The 14,966-nt window shown below is 51.2% G+C and overlaps 1 protein-coding gene across 1 annotated transcript in view; it reads right to left on the minus strand.

Moving 5' to 3' along the window:
• Positions 1 to 11,233, minus strand: part of NDUFA10 (NADH:ubiquinone oxidoreductase subunit A10) — a 50,805-nt gene extending 39,572 nt beyond the window's left edge. Inside the window, exons 1-6 of the mRNA XM_044241970.1 lie at positions 11,079 to 11,233; positions 7,942 to 8,110; positions 7,089 to 7,304; positions 4,668 to 4,754; positions 2,055 to 2,176; positions 351 to 430 (exon numbers count right to left, since the gene is read on the minus strand). Of these exons, the coding sequence (XP_044097905.1) occupies positions 351 to 430; positions 2,055 to 2,176; positions 4,668 to 4,754; positions 7,089 to 7,304; positions 7,942 to 8,110; positions 11,079 to 11,153 (749 nt within the window). The 5' untranslated portion in view covers positions 11,154 to 11,233. The remainder of the gene's footprint in view (positions 1 to 350; positions 431 to 2,054; positions 2,177 to 4,667; positions 4,755 to 7,088; positions 7,305 to 7,941; positions 8,111 to 11,078) is intronic.
• Positions 11,234 to 14,966: the final 3,733 nt, after the last annotated feature.

Below are 14,966 nucleotides of genomic sequence, written 5' to 3' on the forward strand. Positions count from 1 at the left end.
GAGTAAGCCTTTTAGGTAACCAAGAATACTTGGCTGCCACCTCAGGTTAAAACACAGGAGTTCTCTGATGCTAACTGCCTGGCATGGGATACAGCATGGCTTTACTTCTAGCCTCCAATGATTGTACAAATAAAACAAAGAAGTATGGGCAAACTAAGCAAACCAAGAAACTAAAAATCCCCACCAATCAAGTTGAAATGTGTGCTGTCACTGCTGCTTATAAACATGAGGTTAAAACACTGCCGACAACATCCGCTGTAATAAATAGGAGCGAACTCCCAGGCTGCTGGGCACAGGGAACCATGTGTGGGGATGCCGCGCCACAGGACTCAATCGCACGCTTAGCTCACCTCATCTCTGGCAGGAAGGTCGTCTTGTAGGAGTTCTCGATGTCCTGCAGATAGGCGGAGGTGATCTTCATTTCATGCGGCTAAACAAAAGAGAAAAACAAGCGGAATGTTGAGATTTTTTCTTTTACTTGCACACCTGTAAAAGCTGAAAACAAGCAACAAACACGGTTTTCTTGGAATACCTCCTGGGTGTTGCAGAGATGACAGGAGAGGGGCCTCAGTATTGGTCAGGGCCAACCTCGTTGTACCACAGCAGGGCACACACGTTTGCCCAGGGGATCCCATGGCCTAACCTTTCACACGCTAAGGTTAAGACACACACTTAGAGGGGCGCCTGGGTGGCTCAGTGGGTTAAGCCGCTGCCTTCGGCTCAGGCCATGATCTCAGGGTCCTGGATCGAGTCCCGCATCGGGCTCTCTGCTCGGCGGGGAGCCTGCTTCCCTCTCTCTCTCTCTCTGTGCCTGCCTCTCTGCCTACTTGTGATTTCTCTCTGTCAAAGAAATAAATAAAATCTTAAAAAAAAAAAAAAAAGACACACACTTAGAATGGGAGCAGGAAGAATCTGTTATAGTATACACGTTCCACCTGGCATGGGCTGTAATACACACACACAGAGCACACACACAAACACTCATGTGCACAAATACCAGAGCCTGGCAGCTAAGACCATGACAACAAGGGGACTGGCCCATCTCCCCCCGCCAGCCCACACCCTCCTCTCCACCACAGACTCCCTCCTGCCCTCTCCCTTCACTACTCGCACACCACAACCACCTCTCCCACTTCCTGCACCACTCACCTCCCTTATCGCCTGAACTGTGCTCCACCAAATTCAGAGACCGAAACCTCCACATCTGAGCAGCCAGTCTCAGTACCTAAAACCTCTTACAGTTCAGCAATGCTACAGGCAAGTCATGTTATCTTCCACCTCGTGTTTCTTTGTGGCACTGACTAACCTCCAACTAGTACCTTCCTTTGCTTCCCTGTTTGCTGCTGACCCTGCCCAAGTGCAACCCCACACTTGTATCACAGCATTGGAAAGAAGACCTGTCCCGTCCCAGGAAAAATTACTCCACGTGAGAGTGGTGTCTGCAGACAAGAACTAATCTGAGCAGCAGTGACACCTTCGTGCCCCAGATCCTGCTTTGTGCCCCGAGCCAGTGAGCAGCACCAAACCGCAGCTTCCGGCCCCCTAATGCAGGTTCAGCCAGCGCTGCCTGAGCAGGGGAACACAGCCCCAGTGCTCTTGTCTCCACAAGGGGAAAGGAGGGAGAGGGGCTCAACCTGAGTTAAAAACGAAGGGAGAACTGAAAGGATGCTAGAAATCACATTCAATCGACCAACAGAAAAATGGGCACAGAAGCCCCACGAGAGAATAGGAGAGAACACGGCAAAGGGGCCTGCCACCAGCATACTAACCCATCCCCACAGTGTGGCTTAGGGGACAAGGTGTGGTGGCGGGATGGTGCTCCGGGGTGCAGAGCACTGCCGGAGAGCAGTGACTGACAACAGCCCCTTCCAGCCACCGCATGAGGGCCCACACTCAGGTGCCCCCACCATGTGGACCACCCATCTTTGTGAAGGCCGGCGGCGCCTGACAGCAAACTGCTGTGACTGCCACTGGGAAGTGCTGATCTACGAGGACACGTCAAGATAACGAGGACAAGTAGAAAGAGCGTGGTCTGCAACTGAAAGGTGAGTTACATTTCCTTTCTTCTGAATCCGACTCTGGATCTCTGGAACGGGCACGTCGATGTAGATGACCACATGAGGGGGCAGGTACTCGCTGATGGTGACCTTCTTCACCTCGTTGTAGTGGTCCACACCTGCACACATGAGAGAGGAACATCAGTCATGGACGGGCCGCCACAGGATCCCCCAACATGCGCCTTTCCAAGTAAAAGGGCAAAGGCAGACTGCAGGGCCTAGAGCCACATGTCAATCCATGAATCACAGAAGGCACAGGTGTCTGCACCGGCAGCACACACGTGACACGGGACCCCGAGGCAGGTGCCCGGGGCAGCCCCCGCCCTGCAGCACTTCTCCTGCCCACAGACAGCAAGCCCTGGGCCCAAGGACTGCACGTCACCTCCACAGGGCGGGACGCTGGGACTTATGCACTGGTCTCCATGTCATCCAAAAGGCCAGATTCTAAGGGCATCTTAGCCACAAAGAAGGCCAGGAGAGGGCACACAAGTGTCCTCTTTGGTGGTCTGTGGCTGAGACACATCCTACACACCCACTGTCCTTGGCAGTAACAGACACGGTCCCTCTCCTCCAGTGAGGATAGACCTTTGTTATTCACTTTCTTTTTCAAGTAACTGAAAAATAGGAAGCTACGTTTACCTGGTTTCAGTAAATTTAATCAGCTACACAGAACTATGTACTGTAGCAGACTTAGTAATACAAAATAAAACAGAAAGCAAGTTAAGGCTGAGGGCTCACTCTCCCTGGGTCACCACTGTGCAGAACAGCCACATACAACCTGCGGCTCTAAAGGACACGGGTGCTGTTTCGAGGACACTCTGCACCTGGATGTCCTCTGGCATACAAGGACGTTACTAGAAAGTCAGGCAGAGCACACCATGGGTCACTGGAATGAAACCACCACCTTTACCTACCACAGGAGCAACATCAAGAAACTGCCATCTCTGCAGAGGTTCACATGGTGGAAAATTCCAGAAGAGATCAACTTTGGGGCTCACACTAGAGCCACAGAAAGGCAATGACTTTGCTCTAAAGGAAATGTTCAGGTGACCACTACAGTGAGTCTGGTTTTAGTGGCCATTCAGGGCACACCTTGGACCTAAGTCAGCAAAGGTCTGACCTGCAGGACTATCAGGGTACACAGGTGACGCCACTGCGAGTGACCGAGGTTTCCCTTGGGCACTGTTCTCCTGTCCATGGAAGAAACCCCCGGTCTCAGCTCAGCTTCCCACCTGGGCAACATGGAGCCAGGCCAGTCTCTCTTGCCCTCAGGAAAGGCATCTGTCCTTCCACCTCCTGCTGCTCGGACTCCTATGAGCGGAGTTCCCCTTCAGAGACCACCTTCTACCTCGCAGCGCCCTCTGCTCTCAAGTCCTCTGTTTCCCCAACCCAACCTGGAAACACCGCTCACTAGCCTCTGGCCTCCCGGAGGGCCCTTCTCAGCTCCTGTCCCACAAGACCCTGCACTCTACGGGTGCCGACTGTCCCCCTGCCACCCTCGCTGAGCCCACTCAGTTTCAGGTCTGCAGCAGGATGACCCAGTAGGCAGAAACTCAAAGCCCAAGGATCCCAGCCTCAGTGCTTGCTGCTCACTCTGGGCTTTCCCCACCTGCCTCTCCTGGGCCGCCCCCACCATCAACACCGCAGGAACCTCCTCCACGCTTCACCCCACTCACCGGCTGCCCTGCTGCCAGGCTCCCTCTTCAAGGCCGCTGCGGCTGACAGCACCCGGTCTCCCCCCGCCAGTTAGCACCTTCCTGTGTGCTCCTGCAGCCCCAGGAGGAACCAACATCCATGCAGCTTCTGTGCCTGCCTCACCCCAGCCAGAACCGCAAGAGCCTTCCTTGTCTTCTATCGTCATATCCCTGGCACCTAGGACTGAGTCCAGCATGCAGCCAGCAGCTCTCACAGCAGAACATGGAAGCAGACAAGAGCAGAGTGCCTCAGCCCCAAATCGTCTCCTGGCTGGCTTGGCTCTCCCCACTCACCAACCAGCCTGTAGTTATGGTTAGTGAGTGGGGAGAGCAGGCCGCCGGCTCCAGCCAGCTGAGCACTCAGATGAACAAGTTCATAAGCAGACTGAGCACAGGGCCCCACAGCCCTACCCTGGCACATGCCTCCTTAGATACCCCTTAGACACGTGTCCCTAACTCCTCAGTCAGGCCACCTTTGACCAGACCTCATCCTCGTCCATGTCCACCTGTCAGACCTCCAATGAGCCCCAGAGGGTGCCACTGTCCTGGGAGGAATCAGAACACCGCTGTATCAGACAGAAGGGAAAGACGACAATGACGCCGGCTGCAGGTGCGGACACAAAAAAACACAGACATCCTGATGACACACAAAATCACACACTAGAAACTGGTTAATTCAGCGAAATTAAACTAGATCAGAGAAAGCAGCTTAGGTGTTTGGCGGATCCTGTCTGCTTTCCCAGAGATAAGAATTTAGGAGGAAGAGAGGGTGGAAAGAACGCTTTTTTCCTGTTAATTTAACAAGTAAAGGCACTTATTCATGTGCCGAGTGCACACCAACTGTAAAGGGAGTCTTCCAGAGCCTCAGCCAGTGGCACAACACACCCAGCAAGGCCTGACCACAGCCCCAACTCACACTGCTTTCGGATGAAGCCTTGGTTGTACATCGCCTCCAAGAACACGAAGTCACTGAAGATGGAGCGTTCCAACACAACGCCTTGTCCTGTCAGAAACAGGGAAGCAAAATCAAAAGTTAGACCGATACAAACCAAAGCACTGGAAACGAGTAACTCCATTTCAGAAAGGCAAAAGTTATTTACACTCTGCATATCAAATATTTCAAAAGCACAGACGTGTTCTTCTAAGTGGGAAATCGTTTTAGAAAATGAGAACACTTCTGGTTTTGGTGCTGTCACATTGTCTCATCCTGTCGGCTATAACTTATCGAGTTAGGAGGAAGGTATTTCTGTCTGAAACCATACCTTTTCTATCCTGTCTACCCACCCCAATCCCGCCCTGGCCCGACCTCTCAGCCAGACCCCAGCAGCATCCAGACTCTCCCCCCATGCCCCGTGCCCCACTCATCAGTGAACCACCAGCTTCCTCCCAACCACATCTTGAACCCAACCACTGAAGTCCTCCTGACTGTTGGCCAGGTCCCAGTCCCAGCCCCAGGCCCCAGCTAGGCCCAGCCTCTGCCCTTGACCCCAGCTGCTCTCCCAACAACAGATGGGCACTCTCAGAGCTGAACCCCAATCCTGTTACTCCTCTGCTCACAGCTCCTGATGACTCCCTCTCCCCTCCAGAGGAAAAGCCATCTTGCCCAGGCCACTTCTCTGACCCTGTCACATCCACTCCTAGCCCACTCATGTCACAGCAGCCTCCTGTAACCTTAGCGACTCTGTGCACTTTCCCCACCAGCTCCGGCTGGCGTCCCTGCACTCAGGTCTGCTGTGTCAGCACGAAGGCCTCCCCCACCTCCTCACCAGGAAGCATGGCCCCGGGCCCACAGCAAACGCCCTCGAGCCTCTCACTACTGGACAGGACACTCAACATGCCCATGTTTAGGCTTTCCCTCCCTACCACAGTGTCAGTTCTAGGAGATAGCAGCCTTTGCTTCCTCCTCCCAGGCTCCTAGAACATACCTAGTCCACGGTAGGCACTCACACAATGTGCAACAGTTCATGGAACACAAAAAGAAGCAAGTCTTCACTTAAAGTGCTCTTTTTTCACCCTAAGATAGGGTTGAAGTATGCTTCCAAAAGAAGTTGGGGTAAGGCAAGTCTCAGTGTTAATTCCAAGGACAAAGCAGCTCCTGTAAGCCAGGTCCTGGTACAGAACATCACAAGGGAGACTGCATTTTTTTCTCAGGAGTGGCACTAACCAAAATCAGGGCTTATTTTGCCTGAGGAAAAGTATCACTAAGAAAATTCCGGAAAAGCAAGACAATAACCAGACTCCTGTGTAAACATTTAGGTGAAGAGTGAGTCCTGCAGCTTGGGGTATGCACCGTGCATGTGGAGCCTGCTGGAGTGTGAGCCAGTAGGTCCTAAACGCAGGTCTGTGAATCAGTCCCATCCATTCCTGGGGGCCCTTGTTGCAAGACCTTCTTGTTCTCCCACCCATGAAGCACATCCCCCAGGTGGCAGCTGAGCTGCTGTAAGCGAGCTCACTGCATTAACAGACAGCCAACCCGGTGTGGCCACCGCTGCCAGAGGAGGCAGACACAACACTTAGACAATCTGCACCTCCTCTCAGGCACGCATACATACTGTCTGCTGCCAGCTGCATGTTCAGCACATCCAAGGCCAGGGCTCTCTGGCACAGCACGGTAGTGTCTGCTGTCCCCAGCATGCTCTGGGGGAGGGGCCGAGTTTAACCCACACTGCTGGTCCCCATGATGCTGCCACCCCCCACACCACCCCGGACCAGACCCTGTTCGGCGCTAACTTTACACACTGACTCCTACTGCCTGTCTCCCAGACTCTAGGCAGCACCTGCCCCAAATGGCCCTTGTCTGTTTCTTGCTGGGCTCCAGAAACACACCCCCTTAAAACACTGCACAGGCCCGCAGGGCCCTGTGTGCTCTGCCTGCCCCACCTCTGTACTTTCTCCAGGGTGAGCACTACCCAATGGGTGCACGGTGAACCCAGAGCACACCTGGCCCTCAGAAACAAGCCTGTTTTATGTGTCCCATCTGTGTGTGACAATAGCACCACACATGCCTGGGACTACAAGTCATCACAGCCACTTACAGGCACTTCCTTCCCTGCGTCTGTGGATACCTTTCCCGGGAGCCTAGAGCAGCAGCATGGAAACTTCCTACAAAAACCACCAATCCTACCCCTGTCCCCAGGAATGAAGTAACAGAAAGCAAACTTTACTCTGAAGCAGGAATGACATGAATCGTGGGGGAATTTATAATCTTATTAAGAAGACAGAACTTGCCTCATCCAACACCCTCAAAGAAAAGCTCTACTTAGTGGCGATGGAACATGGCAGGACTCCAGAAGGGAGCTAGGGCACAGCACATGGCCGCCGGCCTCGGGGAGCCCACCTGTGCTCAGCAGGTGCTCCAGAGCGTCAGCGTACTGCAGCAGGCGGCTGGCATACAGCCAGGACTGCAGGCGGTAGCTGTTGCCGTCGTTACTCTTCGGGTCATCATAGAACTTCTCTATGCTGCAGCTGCCACTGAGCTCCATGTCCAGGGCCCTCCCATCTCCCGTGGTGCTATCTGCATAATGCACCCCCGCTTCTGGGAAGTGCTTTAAGCCTGAGAAGAAGAAACAAGACATGAGTGCCTCACCTGCCCTCCATGGGTAGCCGGGTCTCACAGAAACCAAGCCCCACCCAGACACATAGCAGAGGCTGGTCGCTTAGAACCTAGGCAAAGTTACCCTCACACCTGTGTTTGCACAGGACGCTGAAGATGATGTGTCCAGAACAGCTGCAGGAAGAGGTCCCCCGGAGACCCTCCCCGCCCCCGTGGGAGATCCTCCTGAAAAGGAGGGTGGCCCAGCACTGTGGGAGCCCCACATGTATGAGTGAGCACCAGCCAGTCGTACTCGACGGGAACAGGGTTCAGAGCCTGGCTCTGCACCAACCAGCCTCAGCAGCAGCTTCTTACCCTCTGGGAGTGAGAGCAGTAATCACTGCCCTACTCAGAGGACTGCTCCAAAGCTCAAGTAAGAGCAAATTATCAAGAAAGAATTCCAAGTCAAATTGACAACCAGTATGGGTTTTTAATTTTTCATTAAACTTAATACATTAAAACAGCTTTTAATGCATTTTAAAAACGTGAAACACCTGCCCAGGGCCCAATTCTGTCTAGTCAATGTTAAAGTAAAATCAAACTCAGACAAGCAGCCGTGCAGCTGGGAGGAAGGCACTCCAGAGACAGAAGTCCATACCTAATTTCTCTGCTATTTCTTTTGCGAGCTTGCCTTTTCCAGAACATATATTGCCATCTACAGTTATCACTTTGCTGTGTTCTGTGAATCTTTTGGTTGTTCTTTCACCAAGTATGTAGGCCAAAGGGCCATACCGTAGTTTGCACTGTACACTTGTATGAATTCCTACCTGAAAAACACAACAGCATCTGGTTACTGTGGGAAACAGCAGCTATTAGGTAAAAACGCCAAGAAGACCCTTGGTGATAAAAATGCCAACATCTACATTTTAATTACTTATTTGCTTGTTTAATTACCGGTCTCCCTACTCCAGCCCAGTTTAATTTCATAAGGATGGGGGGACTGTCTGTTTTGTTCACGGCTAAATCCTCAGAGCCTAGAACAGTACCTGGAACAGAATATGCATACCACGTTTGATAGAAGTTGGATGGATGGATGGATGCATGGATGGATGGAAGGAAGAAAGGCAGGGAGGAAGGACAGGGAAAATAGAGAGGAAGGGAATGGAGCCTTTTTCTAGGCCAGACTTCTGTCCTGAGCTCTGGACCAGGTTACCTGTCTTTAAACAGCTCCATCTAGTGGTCCTGAAAATACCTGAAAGTTAACAGGCTTAAAACTGAAATTTAACATACATACCCTAACCCCTCAATCTGCTCTCCCTCCCAAGCTCCCTATCTGCAATCTACCAAGCAAATCCAAGCACACATGGGAATCACGTTGGATATCCTCAACCTTCCTCCAACCCTATCATCACTCACAAAATCCTACTGATAACTCTGAAATCTGTCTGGAACCAACTGTCTCCTCCTTATCCCCACTGCAATGCTTTTGCAGACATGTTCACACCTCTCGTCTATCGTGCAATACCTGCCTCATGTCCTATCTCCAATAAATCCAGTCTATTCTCTACTCAAAGGCCAAATGATCTACCCCCACCAACATACACACAAAACACACACATCAAGGAAGAAACACAATCAAAAGGCAAGCAACACAATCCTTAGTATATATAAAGGTTGTATGGACCAGCGAGGACTATTGAAAGAATAAGGAAAAAGAGGAGTGCACAGCTTATTTTCAAAGTATTAAAAATAGTCAAAAACCATTTCACAAAATGTTCACTCACCTATTTAATCATTCAACAAGTACTTATTAAGAGCCTACACAATGCAAAGCATGTTTTCTAGACAACATAGATATGGAAATGAGCCAAAGGATTCAATGGGAAACAAAACAAAGATTAGTAACAGTTGAGTTCTGAACAATGCAGGCACTGGGGTGTTGACCTCCCCGCCCCCCTGCACTTGAAAATTCACGTACAACTTTTGACTCCCCCAAAACTTTACTAATACTCTACTGTTGACAGGAAGCCTTACGGATAACACAGTCAATTAACCCATATTTTGTATATGTATTATACACTGTTTTCTTAAAATAAAGTAAGCTAGAGAAAACATTCAGAAAATCATAAAGAGAAAATACATTTACAACACTGTACCTATCCAAAAATAAATTAGCAAAGAAGTGGACCTATGTGTTCAAATTTGTGTTGCTTAGGCATCCACCATATACAGCATATTAAATAATCACTGTGGAGGGCAGCACGGTGTATAGGACCGGCCATAGGCTATACTGGGAGGCCAAGGAGCCTTTGAAGGAAGAGTGACATTTGAACCAAGACTAGAAAGTGCCAAGGGAACTGGTCAAGTGGACATCTGGAAGAGGGTCTTTCAGGCAGAGGAAACAGTAAGCACCAAAGTCCAAGGGCAAGAGCACTGCCAGATCAGCAAGTCCAGTGAAACTTATGCCAAGTGGACTAGGGAACAGCACATGAGGGGCATACGGGGGTGTTAATCTTATCATACCCTGCATCCTAGAAATTAACCACTCTCTCCTCCAGGCTACCTATGAGCCATGTGCAAACTGCTTCCCTGTGTGGCCACAGCTTGATCACAGCACAGATGAGGCACAAAGCGGGTGCAGAGTAATGTGTGATCAAGCCATCGGCCATTTACTGACTGAAAATCTTTAGAAAGTACTTTTTTATAGAGTTATGGTACAATTCTCTACAATTTCCCATCCTTGGTCCCGTTTACTGCTCTCTAAAATCACACAGAATAGTAGATCTTTCACAACACATCTCCAATTCCTTTTATTATTTAAGTAACAAGGCGTATTCCCTTTCCATCTTCCTCCTTTTTCTTTGGACTTACTGAAGTTCATCTACATCCCCTGCAGAGGGTACCAGGAAGTGAACAAACAGTTACAAGGGGGTCTGTCCAGTACTCACATTGCAGCAGAGTAGCACCCCCTTAATTCTGGGTCCCTCACTTCCACTGACACAACTCCCACGACACTGAATATTAAAAAGGTGACCATTTGTCTATTTTTTTCTCTTTGATGGCCTGAGTCATCTCCTGAAAACACATATATAGCTTTTTAGCAAGACTATTACACTGTTCTATTCACAATCCTTTGATGAGAATCTTTAGCACGGAGATCAAGCAAGTCCCTTTATGATCAATCTGACACGGATGCAGTGGGAGGCTTTAGCAAGGAGAGAAGCGATTTTACAACCGCGGTTATAAAATAAAGTTTCCTTAGGTTTCCGGCCTCAGTTCTTTTGCTTCTTGTGTTCCCTCTGCCTTGATGTCACCCTGCCGGTGGTCTACCTTGGGAAGTCCCCTAAGCCTTTCCGATCTAACCGAAACGCCTTCTCTTCGGGTTTTGCTCCAGGTCACATCCCCGCGGGGCCTAGCAAGGGCCGAACCGTAAGTGGGCTTGACAGCGCCACTAGGATCGTCCGTGGATAAACACCACCCAGGCTCCCCCGGCTCACCCACACCTGCTCGTGCGTCCGGCGCGTAATTGCACCGAGGCACCTGCAAGCTGACCTCCCACACCAAGGCAGCCGGGAGACCGATTCACCACCGTCCCCAGCGTCCTGACTGGAGAAGCTCCCGGTCCCTATGAGCTCTGCCGCGACTCAGGACCAAAAACGCTGGGGGCAAGGGGAGCTCCCCGGAGTGACCCCGGGAGCCGCTGCCCAGAGGCCCGGGTAGAGGAAGGGTGGGCGCTGGGAGGGCAGGCCAGCACCACCCGCTGCCCGCCCGCCTGCTCCCCGCTCGCCGCCTCACCACGCGGTTGGCGGCCGCTGCCAGGCCCCGAGCCGAAGCAGACGCAGGGACCACTCTCAGCAACCTCAAGGCCATCGCTCCTCTGTCGGCACCGGCTCAAGGACCTGAGGGGACGCGGTCGCGACGGGGTCCTCTTCCGTGCCCGGCGCTCCGCTGTGACGTCACGGACGGGGTGTCCGTACGGTGCCTGTCGGGAGCTTCCGGGCAGTGCGCGCAGGCGCTGAGAGCAGCTGGGCTGGGGTCAGGGCCGCTGTCCGCTTGGTCTGGCTCTCGCTCTGCCCGGGCCTCTCAGGATCCGGCCGCCCGACCTGGGCCTGGGGCCGTGACAGAGGCGCTGGGAAGCCTCTGTGCAGGCCACGAGGTCGTGCGGGGCGCGGACTCGACACCGCCCGCGGGCGTGCAGCTACTGCACCCGCCACGCTCCCGCCCTCCCACATCCCCTGGGTGGGCAGGTGCAGACCTGAAGATCAGCGAGACGTCTCCGTAGCCCGATGCCAGTCCGAGCCCGGAGGGCAGCTCCGGACTGGGCGGGGCAGGGAGAGGAGCCGCCGCGACGGTGGACACGGCCTCTCCGTTCCAGGGCGCTAGGCAGGGGTCCCCATCCTCCCGGACGCGTGACGACGGGCCCCAGGCCTGGTAGGGCGTTAACACCTCGGAGGCGTCCGGACGCACACGCGCCGTGGGTTCTCCGTCACCGCAATCCTCCAGGACTTTAACGCGGGATTTTTTTTTCCCTACTAGTCTGCCATTGGGAAGGGTTTTAGCATCTCACCGAGTTGGGCTCACAGTTCTTAACTCCCGAAATTTTCTGTCGTTTAACTTCATTTGGTTCTCAGCTTTTTGGAATGACTGTGGAATTGTACGGTGGGGTGGGAATGCGGTTCTGGAAAGAAGGTCTTTGAGCGGATATTTCTCTCATTAGAAAATTCCTGCCGGTCCGCAATGCAGAGTCCTAGTCCGCGGAGCCAGAGCGACGTAGAAGATCTGGTATGGGTCCTGAACTGCGAGGGAAATGGTCCTCACTGAAAGAAACACTGTTCTAAACCATTCGTTCCTGGACAGCGGGTGCTCCGTTCACGTCCTGCCCCACCGTGTCCCCAAGCAAAGCTCCTGCCACGTTGCAGGTGTACCTCCAATAAGCAGGTGTGACCAGGGAGCCCTAAGTCCTCTAGCCCCCGTGGACTCACCACCTACCCAAGGCCTCCCTCCACATCCCGCGTCTTTGGGGTCAGAATTCAGGGAAGGGCTCCCTGTCCTCTTACCTTGCTTTGTTATCTGTCCCATTCACATACTGCCTCTGGCGCTCCTGTTTTCTTTCACAGCTGTACCCCGGATGAAGACCCATCCTTTATGTTCTTACCCAATACTTAAGTCCTTGTGTGAGCAACAGGTCCTGAAGACAGAGTGTGACAGGGATGGAGGCCACAGTCACAATCCCTGCCAGGTGAGGCACGGTCAGGCCTCTCAGGCCCTCTCCACCATCTGTTTTGGGAGCTGCCTCCCTGTTCCAGACCTGTGTTCCTCTCCTCCCTGGTACCTCCTCCAGGGATGGATCCTGAGACAGAACAACAGGGGACAGAGTCCATGAGGCCCAGCTCTGAACACAAACATTCATGATGAATATTGAAGAAAGGGATGTTCTGTATAATGCTTCCCAACTACTTTTTGTAAACCAACATTTATTTAAAGACATGAATCTTGTAACTAGAGTAAGTTAAGCTCTTGGTACACAGAAATAGATAATATGTTTCAACTGTTCCTCCTTGTGAGACCATTCATAAGCACTCTGTTAGGGGACCTCCATAGCCAGCTCCAACCAATACTGTCCTTCCCTGTCCAGAAACACTGGAGAAGGAAGTTGTGAGCTTGGGAAATTCACGTCCAAATGAACTTCGTTTATGAATATCCTGCAAGTTACACTTCTGTCCAGTGGCAGTTTGAATGATTGTATAATCACTATAATGGTGAAACCAAATGAGAGAAAATTCAGTATTGGTTCATAAGAAAAAGTTGATGTTTCTGGATTGATAGGAGATACTTGCTCAATCCTGAGATCACATGACTTGTGAGACTTTACTAATAAAATTCATGTTTATGTTGTGTACACCTGTAGAGCACTAGCTGCCAATTCCTAACCCGTCAAGTCTCCATCTGAGATACTGTGTAACCCCTGACAGTCAGCACCGACCCACCATGTAAGGCATGTGACGGAAACCTCACTGGACCCAGGCAGTTCTGTGCAAGCATCAGCTGCAGGTACAGCCTGATCTAGGTCTTGAGCCGTATTCTCCCCACATCATCTCTGACTTCTGCTTCCCTGAGAACTTGGGTCCCCCACAAAACCCCGTGCATAGATGTTTGTGGCAGCTGTATTATAATAGGGAGACACTGGAGTCAGGCAGGATGTCCTTCAGAGGGGAGTGGCGAGCAGACTGACAGGTGCACACCATGGAGTTCGGGCAACACTGAAGGGGGAAAGAAGAACAAACAGGACCCGCACTACATGGAGAATGACTTCTGAGATGGTGTGACTCCATTTACACAACACCTTGAAATGCCATTTTGGAGACAGAGGACACATTTGCTGCAGGGGTTAGCAATGGGGGTAGGTTTGCAGTCAGTGGGAGGAAGATGGTGTGTATAAAAGACCAGCTCAAGGAATCCACATAGTGTGAGTCCTATGGGTGGGTGGGGCAGTGTCTTGAGTGTGGTGGTGGACCCAAAACCTGCACAGATGAAAGTGTTCTCTAAAACAACACACACACCGAGGCCGACACAAAGAAGTATGGGAAATGCGGGAAGCCTGAACAAAGTGGGTGGACAGAATCAGCATCCACATCCTTGCATAACCTTAGTTACACAAGTGTGATCATTGGGAGAAATGGGGCAAACTTCACAAAGGACCTCTCTTATTTCTTACAACTGCATGTGAATATGCAATTATCTCAGGAAAGTCTTTGATTAAAGATGGTGGTATTTACATGGGGCTTCTCTCTTCTGTCCCATCATCATCTGTGTGTCTCTCAACAATACCCCAGATTGACGACTAGCTATAGAGTAGTCTCAGCATCAATAGGCTAATTCCCCCAACTTTATTCTCCTTCAAAGTTGGTTTAGCTGTTCCACTTCTTTTGCCTCTTCGTGTAAATTTTAGGATCATCTTCTCTGCATGTATGGAAACTCTTGCTGCAATTTTGGCAGTAATTGTGTTAAACCTGCGTATCAGTTTGGGGAGCATGAGCCCCTTTGCTGTGCTGACTCCTCCCACCCATGCACAGCAGACCACCCCCCCCCATTTCTTTGCTCCCTAACTCCTGCCACCAGCACCGCACATTTTCCAGCATGGAGGTTCTCAGTTTTGTTAGATCTACACCTAAGTACTTAAAAACTGTTTAGTCCTTTCAAATGGTCATGTCATCTGTAGAAAAGAGTGGCTTTATTTCCTTTTTTCCAGCCCGGATACCCTTCACTTCTTTTCCCGTCTGGAACTTCCAGTTCCATGATGGATGGTGGTGGCAAGAGCTGAACTCCTTGCCTTCTTAGAGACAAACACTCAGGTTTCAGCGAAGTGTGATGCTAACTCCAGGAAATTTATAAATGTGCCTTAGGAAGTTGGAGAAGCTCCCTCAGTTCTTTGCTTCCTGAGAATTATTACCATGAATGACATTAGACTCTGTTAAGCAATTTCCCCACATCTATTGATAGAAGCATGTGACTTTCCTGTTAATATGGTGGATCTCAGTAACTGGTTTTTGAACACTGAACCAGCCTTGTATCCCTGGACTAATCCCCCATGGTCATACTGTGTCATGATTTTTGTATATTGCTGAGTCCTCTTTGCAAATATTAAAGAATTTTTCATGTATATTCATGAGAGAGATGGGCTGT

This window comes from Neovison vison, chromosome 3 (assembly GCF_020171115.1).
Source record: "Neovison vison isolate M4711 chromosome 3, ASM_NN_V1, whole genome shotgun sequence".
Classification (NCBI taxonomy): Eukaryota; Metazoa; Chordata; class Mammalia; order Carnivora; family Mustelidae; genus Neogale; species Neogale vison.